This window comes from Denticeps clupeoides, chromosome 18, assembly GCF_900700375.1.
Source record: "Denticeps clupeoides chromosome 18, fDenClu1.1, whole genome shotgun sequence".
NCBI lineage: Eukaryota > Metazoa > Chordata > Actinopteri > Clupeiformes > Denticipitidae > Denticeps > Denticeps clupeoides.
Window position 1 is genome coordinate 8,218,596 of NC_041724.1, and position 22,115 is coordinate 8,240,710.

Sequence of the window (22,115 nt, forward strand, 5' to 3'; positions counted from 1 at the left end):
ACACCGTACCTTCAGAAGGGCACTTCAGCGCTACACAAGGAACGCTGAGCGCCACTAATCTGCACGCAGCCATCCGGCTGAACTGAGCGGCAGGAACAATCGTTCATAACCGTGGTTTGCCGGCCTCTTTTCTTTTTCCTTAATGAAATGCCGTTCCCAAGAAAGTTCCCACTGGCGCGGGAATCTGGAGCGCGGGCCCTTCTCCCGTCTCGGGCCTGAAGTTAATCCTTTAATGGGGTCCGAGCAAGCGCCGTGCAAAAAGCGCCGCGCAGACATAACAGCGGGCTTAGACTCTCCTGCATACCTCGAGCTCTCCGGCAGGAGAGAGATGGAAAGAGAGAGAGAGAGAGAGAGAGAGAGAGAGAGATTTAAGAGCGCCAGAAGGCTAGCAGGGACAGCGCTGTCCTCGGCGACAGAAACAGTAAAGCACATGCTCGCTGACCCCTGTCATGTAAAAACGCGACCCCGCCATCACACTGTACTCAATGATCCGCTGAATTTCGACTCCCCGGCCGAGCTGGCGCTTTTACTTACGCCGGACAGCCCGCAATTAACGTCTTCTTCTGTTTCACGAAGTTCTGTGTGCGCCTGGGACATCTGGGATCGCAATCGCAAGAGCGATAAAGCCTGTCGAGTTAATCTAGAACAATCAGACTTTTCTAAAGCTAAATAAATAACCAGCGGAGCCTGTGGCCCATGGGCCCAACTTGTTCTTTTCCCTCTTTCCATTTTTTCCATCCCTCTCTGTGATATGGTTGTAATTCTCAGCATCGTGACACAGTCCAGTTGCAGACGTGCAGTAAACTGGATGTATAAACTCGAGCTGTGTGTACGGTCCGCGACAGCGGCTGCGGCCCCACACGGCGACAAAGATTTGCGAGCGGCATCGTCCCGTCTGACCCCCAACCAATAAATAATAAAAGTTCTCTTCAACTGACGCCACAAACTGTCACAACGGACCTATCACGGCTTCAGTTGACCAGTTAACCACAGCTTTCAGCTAACCTCCAGTTTCCTCATCTCTCTCTCTCTCTCTCTCTCTCTCTATCCTTTTAGCTGGCGATGGCTTCAGAACAAGCACGTCTATGCTTGGTCTACTTCAAAGACGACCTGGAACACACACTGTGTCGGAGGGAAAAAGAAGACAAAACAAGGCAAAAACACGAGGACCTCCTGGAATGATCCAGAGTTCATGCTAACCCATTGCTACAGATGAGCATCAATGGCTGGAGAGTACAAAAATTACTATGAAGTATAAAAAGGGTGTAAATCATATGATGTGACCGTCAGTCATGAGGTCTGCTGCATTCATGTGCTGAAATGTTTATGAAATTCATCAATATAATGAATTTCAAACACATGATCGATCAAACTAATTCTTCAGCGATGCCAGAGTTACCAGGTTGTGACGTTAGAACATGGTGGGTGGTAGACAGAAAGATGGTAGATGGTAAGTTTTCAACAGCATTGCATTTAACAACGCAGTTTTACAGCTTCCCTTTTTTTTTGTTAAATCCCTATCAGCCAATAATAGGCAATACTGACATGTAGATAATTGAATAAAAACTAAAATATAAATGCAGGTGTTTTAAGGACCTGAACTTGATTCAGAATGGACCTAATATGTATCTGTTTCACGAACCACAGTGAGTTTACGGAGAATTCTGTCGCAGAAGCGACACCTCTGATATTTTTTAATCACACCGTTTAGAAATTAATATAGCCTTCAGACAGTAATTAAAAATACTATCATGCTGAATGTGATATTGTCAAACGTAATTGCTCTCCACTCACTCTCAATTTCTTAAAATTTCATTTGCAGCGGCATGTTTGATAGCCAGCTAGTCAAAGTAGCTTTCATATTACATTTTTTTATATGAAACCCCCCCCGCAACTTTCATGACGCTGTCGTGTCAGCCCAGCTCAAAACCTACAGAATTTTGAAGCCTCTTCAAGCCAAAATATTCAGGTAGAAAAGACCGCTGAGGCCAAATGTAATTTATTCTAAAAATGCACAATCACAAACGAATACAGCATGACCAGGGAGCACACAGCAGTATAAAATGATGGTGTGAAAAACACAGCTACCTCTATTGTGAGCGCCTCACCTTTATGTGGACGGTGAAATTGCTAGCACATGTTATCTTGCTATTTCAGTACATGGCGTATACATATAAATTCTTTGCCCTATAAAACATGCGGCCAAGCCCCGCCAGCACTTCATAGATGCGCAGACTCAGCTGCGGACTATAGAGAGGAGTGTTCCTGGGCCTAAACACGCGAGAAAACTTGGCAAATGATAAGCTACCAACATCTGCTCGTAGATCCAGCTCTCACTCATAACTCTCGAAATCTGCCCACAAAAAGGCTCTTGGGTGGAGGGATGGGGGGGGGTGAGGTGAGGAGGCGCATCGTTGCTGCCAAGAGTAAACATGCATTTATTTATTCATTAATTCCCTATATCAGCAGAGTCGTGCCAGGTGCAACATCCTTCACGCACTTTGCTTCCGAATTTCTCCATATTCCATCCAAGTTGACAACTCCTGATTATACGGGGAATGCCAACCTTTAAAGGTGAAAACGGGTGGAGAGGCAGGGTACCTGACAGGCCTCCTGTCAGAACCTTCATTAGGCAACACGAGCGGTCCTTTTGGGGAGGGGGATGTTTGCGCGCCGCATTGCAAATTGCGCCGCATTGCACTCCGCGCAAATAAATATGGCTGGCTGTGCCCGGAAAAACACCGCCGCAGAACCGAGGGAGTTGAAACAAAGGAAAAAACGGCTCTGGCTTTTAGCTGAGCCCTCTGTCAAGAAAACAGGCTTTCAACCGGATCCCCTTGGCTCTTTGACAGAGCCCCAAAAAAAGTCTTTGTAGCTTATATTTATCTAAATATGTCTTCCGAATAAATCACAAAGCTGTCCGGCCTCTTGGAAAGCCAAGGAAGGATTTTTGACTCTGTTCTGTTTCTCCAGGAAGACCTGTTGCCTTAAGCCTCGTGCCAGGGACCCATGGCGTGTGTTCTTAGAACAATACAGGGTTATTAAGCATCAGCCATTGACAGTGAGAGTACTTAACTGAAGACCACAGCACCCCAGAGATATACAGAAGCCATGTTAAACCCTCAAGACCAACTCTCTACTGACACGAAACCATCTGAGAAGACCTCGGACCATTGGTGAGTTCCAAACCCAGCTTTGATAGTACAGCATGAGAACCTTGAAGATGCCAAACAGGCTTAGAGAAGACAAATTGGAAGGCAGGTCAATGAGAAGCATAGGAGCCACTTATGACACAAACCATTTTGCAAAACGATTAAATTTCTCTGCGGGAAGAAAATCTAGTGTGACCGAGGGAGATGTCACCCAATCACAACGTGAGGGGAGAGGCCACTTCCAGGCCGGTAATTACCTTCCAAAAGCCTAACTGCTTTGGACTGGGTAAAGGATAATTGCTGAAAGATTAAAGAGAAAGGATATTCAACTGTGGCAACGTTTGCTCAGGCGAGGGTGGGGGCGAGGAGGTTTTTGCGGGGATAACACAACACTGTGTTTTATGCCCCCACCAACATCTCCCCCGGCACACACCAATCAGGTGCAACTCGAGCTGGGCGTAATGGCGGGAAGCGGCGCGGTCCCATGGGTATCACTAGCTGAAAAGCTCGCCGCTTGAACGTGGGCCGGGTGCAGGGGCCCCCGACACCGGACAGGAAGTCGACCGGAACCTGTTGGGAGGGCATTCGCAAAACAAATCTATAGATTATGCTAATTTGCATTTCATCACCCGCCCGGCACAGAAACCTACGCAGAGCGAGCTTGAAGTTGAGCAAGTTTAGGAAGAAACAGGATCCGGGCTGGCGGCTTCAGGTGAAGAACAGGGACAACTCGCTATGCTGACAAACCACACGAAAAGAACGAGGTGAAGAGGGAGACGGAGGACTCCACCACGGCAGTGCCAGGCTGCCCGTACCCTCCCACCCATTCTGCGGCAAGTCCCTGCTGCCCCTTCATCAGTCCATCAGATGACGGTCTCCGCAAAATGTCCTTCTGTCGCTATAACCTTCGCTCATGTTGCCGGGCATGCTGGACCCTCAGAATACGCTTTCTTTAGGTTTTTTAAGATTGGGGTTTTGGGGTCTTTTGTGGGATTGGGCCATTCATTTAACATCCCGGCCCATAACAGACTGTGACAGGACAAGGTTATACATCCCCCTCCCACCCACCATATATCACCTTCTTGATGGGCGTTGAGAGCCAGAAGAGTCTAGTTCATATCTAGCGAATGTCAGAGGTCAGAGAATTAAAGCAGTGAGGGGAAATCGAACCCAGCATTTAAAAGCTGCACTACAGGATAAGGACAGAATTTATGAAAGACCTTTTGGCTCAGCTTTGTTTAAAGCCCCTTAGGAAACACCTTGTGCTCATTAACCTCGGATAAATAAAAAAGAAATGTGGCCACTTTACTTTGACAAAGCCCAACATGAGTAAAGGAAATGAAATCGACAATCGTTTCCGCAGAACTGCTTCGCAGCTGCTCTTGCTGGCCTTGGCTGACATGGAATGAGCATTTCGCTCCTCTAAACCGAATCGGGATCGCTGTCATGTGTCAAACTTCACTGCAAATCGAACGCTGCAGTGTGAGAACCACAAAAGGAAATGCATTCGCTGCCTTGCCATCTCCAAAAAAAAAAGACAAGCACGCCAAACCTCCTTAGCCCCGTGGAAACATTTCAAGCAGAGACGAGACGCGGCAACAGAATAGGAAAAGTTAGGGGTGACGTTTAAAACGGCCCGTGTGAACGAATGTCAAAAAAAAAACACTTCCTTTGCTCTAAACAGGGTGAGCAGGCTCCTCTGCGGACCTTGTTCACGAGTGAAGGAAGTCTTTCGCGGCGGTCAGAACACCGAGTGCGGTCTGCCCTGGCCTCGGCCTCAAACGAGAAAAGCCTCGGAGAAAAGGGAACGCAGCCGTGCACTTGACACGCCCGGCCAAGCCAAACATCATTTTCCAACACACCTTCACCTTTCCGGGCATGGACGCCAAATGGGCCTGTCATGTTGACCGAAGACAGAATCTGCCGTGGATTTGAAGACGGGGAAATGGACGAGGGAGCGTGACCCTGGCCTGACGCTATCTTCAATATTGTTTAATAAAAAGAAGGAAACATTTTTTTTAGGGCAACAAAATGTTTGAGCGGGATGTTCCAAGATAATATTGGAGTGGAGTAGGAGAATGATGGTTTTCCAGAGTCGGATATCAAAGCGAGGAGCGGTGACTTACAGGCGGCCAAGCTTGGGCGTGGACTGGAACAGTAACTCGGGCAGGACCTGCAGCTTGTTCCGGTTCAGGCGGCTGCGGGGAGAGAGAGAAACAGAGAGGACATGGAGAGGGCGAGCGTTAGTGTGGTCGTAACCGCAGAGCAGCACAGCGCAGCTCGGGGAAAATAAAAAACTGAAACATAAGGAAGGAGTTGTGTGGGAATGAGCCTGCGGAGATGGAATATCTGTGGTGGGTGGGCGTCTCAGTTTAGTGAGTGAATGGGAGTGAGGGAGATAGAAAACGACAGTCAAAAAAAAAATGATAATAATAATAATAAGATGAACAAAATCATACCCAGACACCAGCAACAAGTCTAATCAATCCAACAGTAAAAAAAAAAAGAATCATTTCAGACTCTATCCTTCCAGGCTATGCACTGGTCTATCAGGGTTCACAGCTACACTAGGGCCGATGGGAATCGGGGTTACTTCCTATGTGGACGGTCGAGGTTATCTTTCATCCTGCTGTCTTTTTAAGGCCTTTGTCTCATAAATAAATTCCCACAGGCTGGCCACGAGTCTTCTCTGGGAAGGTTCTTATCACAAGTTCTGTTCCTTCATCTCAGCTGGAGGCCACAGCGAAGAGCAGAGGTGAAGGGGGTCGCGGCGAAAGCATGCAGAGGAGGATCCGCTGTGTCATCTCCGCAACCCTCAAACCACAGTCACTCTCCACCCATCCTCTCTGCATCAATAACAGCACACAGAGCAGGGGGACGGCCTGGAGGATATCGCCTTTCGGCCGAGCACGGAGGGAAATCATTTTTACTCGAAGCAGAGGGCCTCCACCTCTGACATAACCCGACTGAGAGCAGAATGTGAGATGGGCTGTCCGGTTACATCTCTTCCTCCACAGAACCTCACCAGCAGTAAAACAAACCTCAGATTCCGCTTTAAACATTGCCTTTGATCTGGAAGCGAGGGGGCTTAATGGAAGCACAGCTTCACACTTTCTTTCCCCGGTTGACCTTCCTCTGATCTAGGACCTGAGCCAGCAGAATCTCCTCTCCTCAACCGACTCTCCAGACTTGTTTTAAAGGGCAAGGAGTCTACTCTGGATCACCTGAAGACAAGACGAGAGTGACCTGTCCAGTAGTTTTTTTCATGTTCAGTGTGTGCGGTTGAACAACATCTAATGAACAACATTTGTCAGCATACAAGTAAAGGAAAGTGGTTGTCATTGTGAAGCATAGCACACAGTGACACAACAAAATGAGTCCTCTGCATTTAACCATGGTGAGCAGTGGGCAGCCATGACGGTGCTTTGCTCAGTGACACCTCAGTGCCACCTTCGCCACTCAGGATTCAAACCTTCCAACCTTCCAATTACGGGATCGCTTCCTTACCCGCTAGGCCACCACTGCCCCAATTTATGATTGGGACATATAATAAAAATTAAATAATGATAATGAAATTCCTAGTCTCCTGGTCTCACTAAACAAATCAAATTGTCAAATAGTTTTTAGGTGTCTGAACCAATGAGCATGTCACTGGTTCATCGTTAGCATCTTTCATGTTTTGACAGAGTGTCAATGACCATGGAATGGGTAACTAAGTTTGAACATATGTGAGGACACCATTAAACCATGTGCCATCCAGATCGTTTACCTGCTAGGATTGCCCGTGCATCAAAGCAGTGAATGTGGGTACTACTTCCCCTTTACTCTGTGCATTATTTAATATGTATTGTTAGTTCCAAGGTCTCCTCCAAGCCTCTTTTTTATATGGTACATTATGGTTCATTATTAAGACCACTTTTGGATAACCACATTTTTTTTTTTAAATAAATTTTGTAACATTATTCATTTAGAATGCAGATGATTCTTTTTTATTTTACTTATTCCAAAATTATATTTATTATTTGTAATGATGTTTAAGCAGATCTCTTGGGTCATCTGGTGCTACAGCTGTGGATCATCTGCATAACTATGAAAATTGGCACTGACACAGTGGAAGAAACAAAAGAGAACAAAATTGTCCAATAATTGCTCCAAGTGAAACGCCACATGTTACTTATCTACTCTGTGATATATGATAACTTAATTGGACTACCTGTTTGATATTTCTGAAGCCATCGAGAGTGCTAGAAACATGTGCTTTTGCCAGACAGTGTGATAAAATATGATGAACCATGGTACCAAATGCCACAGAGAACAAGAACTGCCACATTGCTTTTATCGTGTAATGTCGAATCCCTGCTCAAAAAGACTCCAGGGTCACGAACACTGGTCTCCACAGCAGCCACAAACAAGAGTGTGTGAGCCCTCGGAAGTGGCAGCTGTGTCGGGCTGTGGCAAAGTGCAGATGTGCCTCCTTATCGGCCAACAGCTGGTGTCAGTGAAATGACACACACTCGCTAAGGGCCAGAGGGCCTAGCAGCCTGATGCGCTCCAAGTCCACACACGGACACAAATTTAACAACATGGCAAGTCAATCAGTGCCCAGGCCAGTCAGGGCGGACGACTGCAATGTTTTATTGTTTTGTTTGACCCTGTGGTCAAATTCCCTATGAGGTGCAAATAGTCACACCAGAGCAAAACGGAGGATTTCTGGTATGTGTGAGACAGTGGAGGGAAGGTCAGTGGCTTCTGCAGTTTACTGACATGACCCTCACATTCTAACCTTCCCCTCCCAATACCACAGGGTCTTTTGGTGGTATACTGAGAAAGTCAAATTTGCACTCATAAACAGACACCTGTGGTTTGTGGCAGTGGACTCACACACAAACACACACAACCGACGCACTCATCCGCTGGACATTCTCTCGCACACTTACGTATCGCACAAACATTTGAGTCATTTGGACGGCTCCGCAAATGTCTGCAGAGCATTAATAAAACTAATGAGAAGACCCGTGTGGAATACTCACAGGCGCTCCAGCTGTTTCAGATCCTGGAAAGCCCCTCTCTCAATCACACTGATCTGATTATTCTCCAGGTGCCTGTGGAGAACAAAGACAAGTTCAGAATACCAACAACCAATCATCACACACACAGCAAGACAGCCAATGAGATGGATCATCGTCCCGTAAGCAATCGTTTCGAAAGAGGTGAAAACGGGGCTATGCAGTATGGATGCATGACTTGGCGCTTTTAATATAACTTTAAAGGGCTTCAGAAAACATATTTTTTTGTGTAATTCCAGAAAAGTTATTGTTTCCCCTGACAGAGGTGCATCAACGACTTGTCATTTTGTATTAGTGGCTTTTACGGCTTTCCAGACACATTAGAAAAAGGAGTTCATAATATATTAATATATTTATTAATTCATTGATTGATTGATTTATTGGTTTGCTTACTTTATCTCTCAGTTTATGGCCAGCTAAGAGTGACATGTACGGGAAGCAGATGAATCTGCAGTCTCTGACAGATTCTCGGCATATGATGACAGGAGGCCAAGTGAAAACTGCGATCGTAAAAAAAAAAAAAAGAAAAAGCAAGATGCCTCTAATGTGGAATTCCTTTTTGGCAGGACGACCCAGGGGACTGGTTGAGTGTGAAATGAAACGCATTATGAAATGCATTTCACATTCACATTTGTATTCACATAACTGTGCCACTGCCTCAGATCAGTGTGTCTAGTTGCATTACTACATATTGCTTTGTCAAAATGGCCATTTCTTTTTTAATATGGTCTCTTGAAACTAGCACTGATTTTTACCAACCCGGGCAGCCATAAAGGAACCAGCGGCCCCGTCATTTGCAGCCCCCTCGGCTGAAGCTTAGTAAAGGCCAAGATAATTGCATTCTTTGCTGATAAAACACACATCCCGTACCCTGAGCCCAACATGAGACCGTTTCTAAATTACGCTCAGGCCTAATCATACAAATAGTGGATCAGGCTCATGGTGAGTTATTTATGGGTGTTAAAAGTAATCCCAGTCAATATCCAACAGATGGAGCTTGGTGTGGCTTGAGGAATAATGGTACAACAGCTATTAAATTTAGATATGGGACACAAACACCTATGGATGTATGGAGCCTAAAAGCACAGGGGACTTTATTTAAAGTTTTCTGGAAAACTGCAGTCCCTCTGTACTGTGCCTCACTCAGTAATCTGGGTTTTGACTCAGGGAAAGCACAAGCCACAATAGCATCTCCCAGAGGTATAAGACCAAAGACCGAGCTAAACTGGGGGAGTTTTACACTGGTGATGTGTGTGGAATACTGCTGCACGTCCAGGGCTTCCCCCTTTATCAGATGGTGGCGAACGCAGAACAAACGGCCTCTCGCATACCAGCCCACAAGGCGAGATAAGGGCGGCGTGCTGGGGTCCACACTGAGTTCCCAGAGGGCCGCCCAGACGCTGCAGAGCAGTGAAATGTCAGGACTGTGAATCACACACCACATAACGTGGGCAGCCCGGCGGCCCGGGAGTACAGCCACTGCTTATTCCCGCTTATTACCACTCCTCTCGGCCCTTTTATTTTTATCTCCAGGCATTTTTTTTTTTTATAAAAAGCGGCAAACAGCACGGAGAGATTCGTGATTACAGTCATTAAAGCCACTCACACACTTTTCCCCTGGCTGCTGCAGCCCTGAGTTAGCACAGGGAGTGTGTTTATCTCTCTCGCCCATTGCTCTAATGTCTTTCTGCAAAGAGCTACGGTTACACGCTCTTCCTGTTAAAGGCCTGCGTCCATCGGGCCGAAGGGAAGCCAATGACTTCATTCACAGCCCCCAGTCCGAGGGTCGTGTTAAACTTGTCAGATTTACTTTTAGTAAATGTCATTTCGAGAGCACTGCGGCTTGCCTTTACAGCCTTCCGTCCGCAGCCCGGCACGGGGAATGCAGGAATGGATTGGAGATGACAGGGCTTGTTTAATATTCCTGCATCATCCCAGACAGAGAAAGGAAAAGAGAGGCGGACGGGTGCAGAGTGCTTACAGGACTCGAAGGTTCTTGATGCCGGAGAAGTCCACTTTGGTTATGCGAGTTATGTTATTCCTGTCCAAATCCCTGGGAAATAGACAGATGGACAAAAAAAGAAAGAGAGAGAGAGAGAGAAAACATCACAGGTTAGAGTTTAACCACCGTAGGTCAGTCCGTTAGTACTCTGCACTTTCACTACAGAGACCTAAACCACAGCACACGCGGTCCAGAGGCACCAACCCCAAAAGCTGGTATCTGCCAGGGCACATTAGTGCCACTCTGTGGAGCAATGCCCCATGGGAAGAGGCCTCAGTTTCAACATTCCGTCCCATTTTTGGCAGCACCTTAACATCTATTATCCATACCCTGCACGCGGGATGAGGCCGGTCACATGTGCAAGGCAATGCTGTTCCTTAGTGCCAAGAACAGTAGCTTCTTTTACCTTTTTGGCTGGTTGTTTATTCAGACAAACTTAATCTGCTAACAGCTAGATGGTATCTGTGCATGAATACACTGAAATAAGCCACATAGCATTATGTTAATGTAATTAAAATGTGGAGCGGGAATATAGATATAAATATTCCCCTAATGCCGCTGCTTAATTTTCGATTTTTCGTTACTAAAAGAGTAAATACAGGGGCTATGTGCTATATTTGTTGCTCTTTCTACTTTAATGAAAGAGAAGACAGGGCATGGCATGAGAATGGACAATTGCATGTAGACATTTGTGTTCATAAGAGTTACTTTAGTATGGCCTGATTGGACACAGTTTCAAGAAACATGTGTTTCCGAGTAGAGTTAGTGGAGCCGCTGCATTTATCTCATTTCTAGGCCATTACGTTCTCCAGAACATATACAATCATTAAATACTGTGTCCCCAATACTTAGTCTTGGCCACTGTTTACTGGAGTTGTGCCACACTAGAGGAATTCAGGGAAGTTGTGCACATACACGAGGACACACTCCCATACGTATGCACGCACACATCTTGTCCCATCCTCTGACAGTGATTGGTCTGTGTTTCTCATAATATACACAAACATTTATAAATCTGATTTAAAGGCATATTGAATTTCAAAAGGTTTCCCCAGCCCCGCAAAAAAAACACACATCAAGAACCCTGTAATGGGAGCCATATTGCGGAGTCAAAAAGGAAAAAAGATGCTCAAGAGACTGCCTTTACTTTTTCCTCATTCTTTTCTCGCCCTCTTTTTACCCCTCATCCCATTTCTCTCACCTGAATGTCCAGAAAGTCTCAATTCTATTCAGTTTTTCACTTTATCAGAAACTTCCTGCAGAGCCGAGCAAAAGCCAAGACAGGCCAAATCCAGGCGATCCAAGGTGTCCCCAAATCATCAATTAAATACTGCCACACATTTTAGTTCCTCTTTTTTAACACGTAGAGTCATTTTTGTAGAATGTCAGGTGACTTGGAATCTTTGTTTGGGCTGTGTTATAAAAAATACATGAACGGCCCATTTCTTTCTTCCTGCTGCAACGTCCTGTAATTTTCCTTTGAGCCGAAGCCTGTCTGGTACTCTGGTACTTCCAGGGTAGATAGGTATGCTCCATTTCCTCCTCAAAGCTTCGGAATGATGTTTGGAATCTTAATTGAGTTCCCCCTTCAGACTCAGGCTGCCATTGAAGGGTGTTTTTCATCAGCGAAAGCATTCTTGCCTTCTGCAAGATGTCATCGGCGAGCCCTATTTCCACATTAAGCCCTCAGCACATCTGCCTCTCAGATAAGTGCTGGAGCACAGCAGTCTGTGGTCAGACGATTGATCCATGTAAACTAATTATGAGGTTGTCTCGGAAGTCTCGGCAAAAAAAAAGGCACAAGCGTCCCATAGCCACAACGACACAGTCATCAATACTACTGACTGTAATCAATCATGGCAAAGCAAGGGAGCCAATCAGGGATCTAAAGTGCAGCCACTGTGGTCGCACATGTAACCAAAATTCTCAATGGCGCGAGGTCACACCAGGTGCAACCAGGCGTTCGGGTGAGAAAAATTCTCCAAAAGCTCCCTGTGGTTCCAACAGATGCATATCAAGTCATATTTGAAACCAATCATAGATCGCGAAGGGCGGGGCCCGCCTCTGGTTGGCCACTGCTTGTTTGAAAGTGCGCGTGCTGCAGTCATACAAAGAGAGGTGAGTAGCCTGGACCTGTCAGATAGACAGAGTGAATGTAGATCTTTAATCAGGTCTTAAAACGTTAGAGCCGAGCCCGACCAGTACAGCTTTTTAAAAGCCCAAGCACGACATTTCTGTGGTGGTGGATGCCGGCCAACATGACTGTACCAACATGCTTTGCGCGCGTACGAGTCCTTTATAAATTTAAATCTTCATGGTCAAAGTTTTTCCCACACCACCTTGCTTTCGTTGCCAGTGCAACCACAATGTAATCGCCAGAAGTTAGCATCCATTTCACCGCCTCAGCCTCCATTTTTGCTTCACCTGACTGCTCATTTACAGAGTAAAATGATAGAAATTAAACGCTGAAAAAAGCATAATGCATCTATAAGCGATCCAGCGATAAATGTACTGGGCAAGTGTCTCCTCTCACCCGCTGCCTTTCAGCAACAGGTCAACAGGCCAAGATGATAATTCAGTTCAAGCCCTTGAGCCACTTGCACTTTTAATTTATATCTTCTTTTCTTTTTCATTTATCTAGTTTTAATGTCAGCCCAGCACCAACCCTTTTTCAGGAAGTCACCTTTCTTAAGGAATTGCACTTTAAATAAAGAATTTCATATTAACCAGATTAGTTAGTTAATTATTTACAAGTTAATATTGCTTACATAGACAGCGATTTAAAAAGTCAACCTGTAATACTGTGTTATTAAGTTAGGCAGACCAGTGCAACCAGTGCAAAAACTTAGTCTAGGGGCTTTAATCTGCAACAGTGAATATATAAATATTAAATTTAGATTTGACGGTCACCTATAGCAGCATTTTTTTGCATGATCAACAGTAGCTTACGTTTGTCCACACTTATTTTTCATCACACCCTGTTACACTGCTGTGCAAAATCTTGAGCCACCCATAGTTTTTTCACATTTTGGTAGGCACTCATATGTACAAGAACCTTTTGTCCATTTTCACTCCTTAAGCATTGATTTTGAGAGCAAAATATGAAGAAATGTATCTCATCATGGTCACTTGCTTCATAACTATAACCACATAACTACAACAGTTACATTCAGTGATGCTGTAGTTAAGTGGACAGTGTTATAAATAACAATGAAAGTTAATGAAAATACTGTGAAAAACACCACATCCACGTTGATACATGAAACCTGGCGTTTTTATGCAGCTCTTATCTGGGCTTTCTTTCCAAAGTGGAATGCAGCCATTGGGTTTTCCCTACCGCAGTCTCAAGCCGCCTCGATGCTCCCCAACCAAGCGCCTCCCTAGACCATTTCTTGGACTTGTGCAAGATCAAAAAACAAGAGGGTTCGTTACCAAACCACGTGTCTGAGGAATAAAAGTTTCTATCCAGAGAGCGGCCCGAGCCAGAGAATAGACAGGCAGAAAAGGAGAACAAGCGGCCCATGTGTGTAGCACACATCATTGTGGACACATTTAGTCATGTCCCAGCATTCCTGAGGTCAACCGCCAGGCAAACGTTGCCACCCTCACATCGCTGAACAATGTCACATAGGCAGGACCACCAGGGTCCACATAGCGGGGCTGCCTCATAAGGGCTCCCGTATGCTATTTCCCCGAAGTCATCATCTCACAGATACGAGCACTTCTTTAATAGGCTGGTGATCCATGGTGCAAGCCTGGTGCAGGGGCCTGGAACGCCTGAGCTCAGATCAACACCACGTACTAAGAGATGATTTATGTGTTCGGGCTCTGGGTTTGTATTTATAAGGGATCTCCGGGCAGGAGCGGCAAACTAAAATCAGTCTTCCCTTTTCCACAACCCCAAGATAAACATGGCGCCGCGGCTTTGAGGTGCTTCTTGAACACAAGGGCCCCATCCTTTAGCGTTCCGAAATGAACGAAACAGAAGTGCTCAGGTGAAGGCCTGCCCCTTGAAGGCCTCTGCTGGACACCTCAGGAGGGCCGTTCTCACTCCATGAACGGTTTCCCAGATGCACCCGTCCGGCCTCCACCTTCCTAAGGTGGGATTTCACAGCGACATTGAACACACTTCGAAACAATATACATTTTTCGAAGTAAAAGATTGAATCCACATGAACAGCTGGAAGTAAAGAAACAGGGAAGAGATGGAGGAGAAGGGAGATGTCATCTCCCAAGATAAGGCCCCCACTTAATCATCAGCATTTGGCTGCGGCAGAGACAGTAAACCCGAACTTTTAACTTTCCATTGTTTATGGGGAAGGTTTGGTGGGCCACGTCGCAGGGAGGCCTTTTATGTTTGCTAAATATTTTCAGTACCTCGCTGGCCGGACGAGTTTCCTCGAACCCTGGCACCCTCCTCGAACCCAGCCGAGCAGACGGATCGGGAAGGGCCGGGGATTCATTTCATATTTGCCTCCACGCCTGGTCACCTTCAACCGTGCCTGTTTTAAATTGTTGACAGCTTGCACCTAAACCCCGGCACCTCCGTAGCGCTTGCCCTCAACGGAGCGTGGGGGTTCTTAAATCGAGGCGGCTGCAGAGCCAGAGCACTGGCCGGTCGGACGGGGAGGCCGCACGCATTCAGTTTCCACCATGCTGTGTATATAAACCAAGAAGCAGCAACAGTCAAGTAAAACAAAGCAGAGCAAATATGCCCTGCTGCGTCACTGGCAGACGCGGGGCAGAGGAGTGGAACGAAAATAAATCCAAAAAGGGTCCAGACAGAAATGTTTTCCACAGGTGGCCTCGCCTGTGCTTCTGCGTCATGTGTCAGCGCCGAAGTCTGTTCGTCTGTGCGCGCATTCAACCTTCTTAGCCCCAACAGTTGCACTTTTTTATCCTGCATTCTTCACTTTTGGATCCGATTATCAACGAGGTCTTGTATGCCTGTGTGGACATTTGCTACAATGAGCAGCTTTCAGTCCGCGCTCACCTTGTATCAGTCGTATAAACAGGTCGTTCTCCTGTACAAATACACACGCCACTGCGCTGTGGGCGGGGTCAGTCATCTGCCATGGTCCCGATGCAGATCCACTCTCCACCAAGCAGAGGAACCGAGCAGACTGGCCCTGTGGTCCCTTTATTATTTCATTTTGTATTACATGAAAGCAGCAAGGTTTGGTACGTGCAACGCTCCCGTCTCATGTACGAGCGGTTGCCGACAATTACCTGGGCGTGGCGGAACTGAGGTGCCGTAAGCATAATAAACAAAGAGCGTGATGGACACCCCAGCAGTGGTGTGAGATTCTCTTTCTTCCCGGCGGGCCTCCTTTCTCCCCATGCTTCACCAAGGTTTTCCTCCACTACACACCGCCCCAAACCCGTTACAACCTGAAGCCACAAACGGCAGAAAAACGTCTGGTCCAGACCTCCGTGGCATCAGGTGAGAGCAGACTGAACACAGACACAGATCTCTGGACACTCAGAGACTGTTATGATCAGTTTTTCCTCCATTCCCACTTCGCGTGTGTTTCGAAGAGGCTGAAAGAGGCCCGTTGTGGTTCTATTGGTCGCGCCAAAATACGTCACTTCGGGCAGAGGTCAAAGTTCAACAAATTACCGCGGTGCAAGAACAAGGCCTCCGAGTGCCACGCAGCGTGAAACTCCTACCCAGAGCGGCGCTGAACTCAGATCAGGCAGACACAGTCACTACCAGCAATACTTTTTAACAAGAATTTTTATACAACCACTCGAAAATCACCAAGCAATGTCATTCTGATATAAACAATTATCTTCTGCAATGCATCAATGCAGAATTGATTATCCAATTCATTTCAACATCCCTAGTAATAGACATGTCATGGCTAAAGTCTAAAGATGGATGTGGAAATGTAGAACGCCATCTCTCCATAGTCCACGTTCATTTTGACCATATTTGAATTAATTTTTCAAATATATGGCCGGTATATCCAATAGTTCAATGGACTCATAAAGTGGCGTAATGCAGGCACAAGGACAGAGCATCCGCAAGGAAATTGGAGAAATTAAATACATTATTACCACATTTGATGTTGTTGGAAACTTTCGAACTTCCCTCTAGCGGATGTATTGCTTAACAGCGACACCAACATAAATGACGAATATAAGTATATGGATGATGTTGGTTTAAACTTTTTTATAAGTAAAGGGAGACTTCATGGGAAAACAATGGCAACACAAAGGCAGGGCGTATATATACCATCCCTAAACAAAAATTCATCTAACCTCAGCCTCATTTCAGGATAAAGTCCGTCTTTGTCAATCTAAATCTGAACTATGAGGTACAAATATACACAAATATGAGCTAGCTTGCTCATTTACATCAGTTACACTAATTCTCCACCTTCGAGCAATAGAAGAGGGAAGCTCAAAGTGGGAGGTTTTCCCCCTTAACCTTGCAAAAATGAATAACACTCAGCAAGTGTAGGGGGAGTCCAGGACTGAAAATATCTAAAGGACAATTTGCCCCAATTTGTACACTCTCACTACTGCCAGCGTGATAATCAAATATGGGGACTTCTGCTTTTTTGTGTGTGCGTGTGTGTTTACAGCGTTGCTAACTGCAACATAATGTTTGCATCCCTAGCTGCACTTACATCACAGTGACAAAGGCAGGAGGCATGCACTCATTCATCCATATTTTGTTCTAGAGAGACAAACACTGCCGTGCTCGGAGACTTCAGAAGATACAGTACAAAGGACAATCTGATTACGAGAACTGACAATACCCAGCGTTGCTTTGGTGACAGCGCCCCAACAGCCAGAAACGAGTATCCTGTTTAACCCAATATGGCCCTAGGGCTCGATATGGAACGCGACACACCTACTTGGAATTGTTCCGTTACCCTTGTCTCTAGACCAACATCTCGAGGGACATTCATAGCTTGGATTCGCTCCCTCAAGAGTCAACCCGAAAAAATGCAGCCCCACTGTGCCAGCGTTGGCCTTTTGAAGTCCTGGGTAAAATAAAGTACCTCGGTTTTTTCCCCATACGCCTTTTTCTTTTACGTTGGGTGGCTGAGATTTCCCAGTATTCTGTGAGTCCGCTGCCAACTCCAGCTGCTGCCTGGACGGGAGGAAAATGCCCCTACTGAAGGTCATCTCCATTACAATATGTAACCCACTGGGCAGAAAGAAACGGAATCAACACTGTTTCCACATTGATTATCCGCATCACTGGTGCTGAATGGAAGTGCACTTTTCATCGGTTTGGCCAACGTCCATCCCAAAAGTTGGCCCTTCCACGTAAACGTTAATGCTGGAAATGCACCGGACGGTTAAACAAACACGGAATTAAACTTGCCAGACATATGTTAAAGCCGAACTCAGATCAGGGTTCCTGAACCGCGGGTGACCAGCTATCTACCAAACGGCACACTGGAGTTTAGAAACGGAGCATCTGGAATCAATTCGGCGTCCACGGGTGAGCTGGAATTGGATGGCATGTGGGAACCACCGCTGCTTCTTCACATTACAAAATTTGCCAGTTGTAGATGTTGGGTTTTTTTTTTTGGTTTTTTTTGGGGGGGGGGTGACCTGATCTCCTGCAGGCATGGTCCGTGAGTCACAGGTAGAAATGGCTGCCCGTTCTGATGCCAGCGCTCGTTGGGCACCCCCACCTCCGTATGTATGACTGTTTCAGTGTCACGATTCTCACCATGAGAACTGCTGCTCTTCCTTAACAAGAGAAACGATCGTGGACACGCGTCCGATCCAAATAAAGACGAGAGGCGAGAGAGCAGGCCAGCAGCTACGCCAGCTCACGCCGCGCGTGTGAGCGGACGTGAGAATAGTGGCGCCGTGAGAACTGCTCCCGAGAGGGCCGGTGCCAGTTGAACACCGGGCCCTCAGCGGCCCCGCAGCAGCGTTTCGCCGGAGCGTCTTGGCGCAAGGCTTTTGTCGAAAGTTCAGTGGTCCCGCTGGAGGGCTCGAATGCTCGGTTCGTACGCCTGAGAGCAAAACCCATGGCCTTTCTTACACCTCGAATTCTAGTAAATGAGCGTGAAGTCGGTCAAAGAAGAAAAATACAAAAAAACAGCTACACAAAATGCATGTAAAAAAAAAAAAAAAAAAAGACCGACACCGTGTGGCCTCGTTGTGTTGTTTTTTTTTTTTGGTCGTGTTGAAAACGCCTCAGGCCCCAATTCCAGGGGTCGAGCAGGTCCAGAGAAGGCCCGTCTGTGTTTGTTGTCGCAGCGCCACAGACGTCGCGTCCGAGCAGGTTACTCTGACCCGGTAACGGGTTCCATACACGTGGAACCGGCTCTTTATTGGGTTCTGGTTCTTTTTATTTATTTATTTTTACTCAAGACCGGCGTCACATTTCAGACATGGACACGTGTGCACTTTAAACGTGTAGAAACGAATAAAAAGCGACGGACCGAAGTCGTCGTCACCCCCCTCCCTGGGGACACACGGGGTTAAGCGTCTCGCTCAGGGACACAGCGGCAGTGAGTGGGGCTCGAACCCGGGTCTTCTGCACGTCGCGTACGTCCACGCCGTCAGACCCGCGCGCACGTGGGCGCACGCTGACGTTTCCGTGGAAAAAAAGGTGCCGCGACCACTTTTTAACGCGCGACATTTAAAGTGCATTTTATTTGCACCGATTTAAGAGGAAATTCTCCTTTTCTCGGTTCAGAAAGTTAGACACGTCACTTAAAAAGGCTTAAAGTCCGTAATTATGTTATTACTGTATGACAAAAGTAAAAAAAAAAACAAAACTGTTAGTGCACTTATTGGTGTCTCGGGTGTCCGTACCACGCGTAAAACCGTCGCGCACCGGATGGTGACGCGTGGCGGCGCGGCGCGGCGCGGCGCGTCGGGATACTCACAGCCGCTCGGCGCTCCTGGGGACCCCCCTCGGCACGGTCCTGAAGCCCTGACCCTGGCAGTCCACGTGCGACCCGGAGCAGCTGCACTTGTGCGGGCAGCCGCGCACCGCGGCCGAGCACAGCAGCGCGCAGAGCGCGGCCAGAACTCCCCGGCGCACTCGCGGCGCGCCCGGTACCATATCCGCGGTGGGTGGGAAAATAGATAGAATAATAATAATAATAATAACAGTGACCCCCTTCCCCCCAAAAAAATAAAATCCCTAATTTGTTAGAACTGTGAGAAGGATCCTGGGTAGTCCGGCGGCGCGATGGATAAAACTTAAAAACTATTTCTCAAAACTTCAGCAACTTCCTCCTCGTGGAAGGTTGCGCCGATTCGAAGTCGCCGGTGCGGTTCCACGTCGATGCACCGCCGCAGTCGGGGCTTCTGGCGCTCGGAATTACTTCCCTTGCGTACGGATGCGCAGGAAACCCCCGGATACATCCATCACCAAACCTCGCGCGCTCTTTTCCAGTTCGCACGCCGGGATCCTGCGTGATGGGAAGGTGGGGGGGTGGAACGTGGATGCCGTCCTGAACCCCGAAAATGCTCCGGCAGGGATGACTTTTTTTTTTTCTTTCGGGACGCGACGACGCGAAAGTGGGTTTTTTTTGGGGGGGGGTGCGTGGTGCGCGCGTGGTGTTGTGGCGCACAGATTCTCATGCCTCCCCTCCAGCCCCCAAATTCCCTCTTCCAGATTCCTACTGGCTCGCTTCAGCGTGATGTCACTGAAATTTGGGGTCTCAAACTTCCCTCACGAGTTGAAAGGGATTTTTTCCCCAGTGAAACCGTTAGGATGAAGTATTGCAACACGGCGAATAAGTCGTGCGTAACTTTCGTTGCAATTCGCATCTTAAGGAAAAAGTCACATAAGTGAAATGGTTTTTACTTTAAACAGACAAACAGAAATTTTTTTTTGGACTATGTAGTGAATAAAAATAACATTTTATCACAGTTTTACCACGTGACTCACAGTCCAACCTTTAAGACGTCCAATCCCCTCATAAGACCAAAACGTACCGTCAGCATAACATATTTCTGAACATTTAAAGTGTGTCTGGCAATGAGCTGTGTTCTGCTTGGATGCCCTAACTATATAATTTGCCTTTATTTAGATTCCACAATATTTTGAGAAGGGAAATTTATAAAAAATAATAAAAATAAAAAAACTAAACACACCACACCAGTAAACTCAAACTGGAGCCACAACTCGGAGACTGTGTGTACCTGCGTGTGTGTGTGTGTGTGTGTGTGAGAGAGAGAGAGAGAGAGAGAGTTTTAGGACTGACTTGTTGCAGCTGCAGTGCCCTCCTCTGGTAGGAGAATGAAATACATATCCTTTCTTAGGGATTAAAAGGTCCCATGAAGGGCACGCATTCTCTGTCATTGTGGAGGTCATTGTCATTTAAAATGGCCATCTGAACAACATGGATTCATGTCAAACCATTGCAGGGAGTGCAGTAAACACTGAAAACACTGCAGGTTAGTGCCCATTTTATACAAATGCAGGCCTCACCAAGGACTTCCAAGTGTCTTATAAAGAGTAATTAGGGGGTCATTACCTTAAAGGTCATCAACACACTGCGCCTTTTCCATTGATGACATAAGCCGAGTGCAGACGGTTTTGAAAAGCCATGTCTGCGTCGAGTGAATGGGAGCGACAAGCACTATGAATGTTCGCTCCAACCTTTCAGGGTTGAAAGCGTGAAAACAGTGACGGGGAGCATTGGCCGTTAAACCCTGTTGCATCTCCCTCAATACGCTCTCGCTGGCATAACGGGCCAAGCAGACTGGATCCTACGACATCTGCCAAGATAATTCCCTGACATTATTTTCAGTCTGGGTTCTCTCTCGCTCTTTTTTTTTTTTTTTTACCCCTTCAGGTTTATTTAATAAAGGTATCAACAAAAAAAATGCATGACAGCTCTTAATGGACCTCAGAGCCTCAGACTGACACACAGCATTAAAGTCTCTAGCTGAGACTCCTCAGGTGGAAATGTGTAGGTTAAGCTTGCCACCATGTGTTTCACACAACCTAGTCAGCTCTCACTCTCTCTTACACACACACACACACACACAAATGCTTATACACAAAGCCACGACTACATAAATCAGGAGTGTGTGTCAGTTGGGCGTGCTGGCTTTTTATTGCACACTTCTCCGCCTGGAGGAATCAGGAATGCCATGCTGCTCCGCCTCCTACTCCGGAGTGTGGCTAATCGCCATGGCGATGAGAGGCATGCTGTACATGTGTTTGCGAATGCTGTGAGCCACGGAGAGGTTATGTCCACCTGGTTGAGATCACTCAGCCGGGTCAGGCCGTTCAATATCCGTGCTGAGCCTGCAGGCACGAACGGGGTGTTCGTGAGCAATCGGCCAGAGACGTGTCTGTGTTAGCGAGGGGAACGTCTTCATTAAAACCAAGGACTGATTTCTGCATCTGCATAACATACTGCATGGTCATGCTAAGCTGTGCAAAAGGTTGGTCAAAATTCAAGTTGACTTGTATGAACGAGAAAGTCCAGATATAAATATATATTTTTTAAATTTCAAAATAGAAAATATGTTAGAGGTCAAGTTGTCCCACTACACAGATTTGTGAAGGTTACCATTTTACATGATATTCAAAAGATTTTCCATTTTAGTCAATGACACCACTCTCAAAAAACATTCTATAAACATTAGATATTTTCCCTACAGTAATAGCAAGATTATTACCTCATTTATGGCCTATTGATGAACCTAAAACTAATACAGCTTCAAAATATTAAACTAAAATATAAATATTATATTATTATAATATTGTATTAAGACAATATTACAATTATTGGTCATCTATCAACACCAAATTATTAGAACCCTGAATATTTGCAACATTCTACATGGAGGTGCCAAGATTAGCACTTCACATTTTGGTTCATAAGACCTAATAATACTACTTTATTCCTGAATGACTTCATTCCCAAAAAACTTAAATCTATAAAA

At 46.4% G+C, this 22,115-nt stretch overlaps 1 protein-coding gene across 1 annotated transcript in view; it reads right to left on the reverse strand.

Annotated features, from left to right (window-relative positions):
• Window positions 1–19,725, reverse strand: part of slit3 (slit homolog 3 (Drosophila)) — a 148,755-nt gene extending 129,030 nt beyond the window's left edge. Inside the window, exons 1-4 of the mRNA XM_028960216.1 lie at window positions 19,091–19,725; window positions 10,200–10,271; window positions 8,183–8,254; window positions 5,279–5,350 (exon numbers count right to left, since the gene is read on the reverse strand). Coding sequence (XP_028816049.1) covers window positions 5,279–5,350; window positions 8,183–8,254; window positions 10,200–10,271; window positions 19,091–19,269 — 395 coding nt within the window. The 5' untranslated portion in view covers window positions 19,270–19,725. The remainder of the gene's footprint in view (window positions 1–5,278; window positions 5,351–8,182; window positions 8,255–10,199; window positions 10,272–19,090) is intronic.
• Between the last annotated feature and the right edge of the window lie 2,390 nt (window positions 19,726–22,115).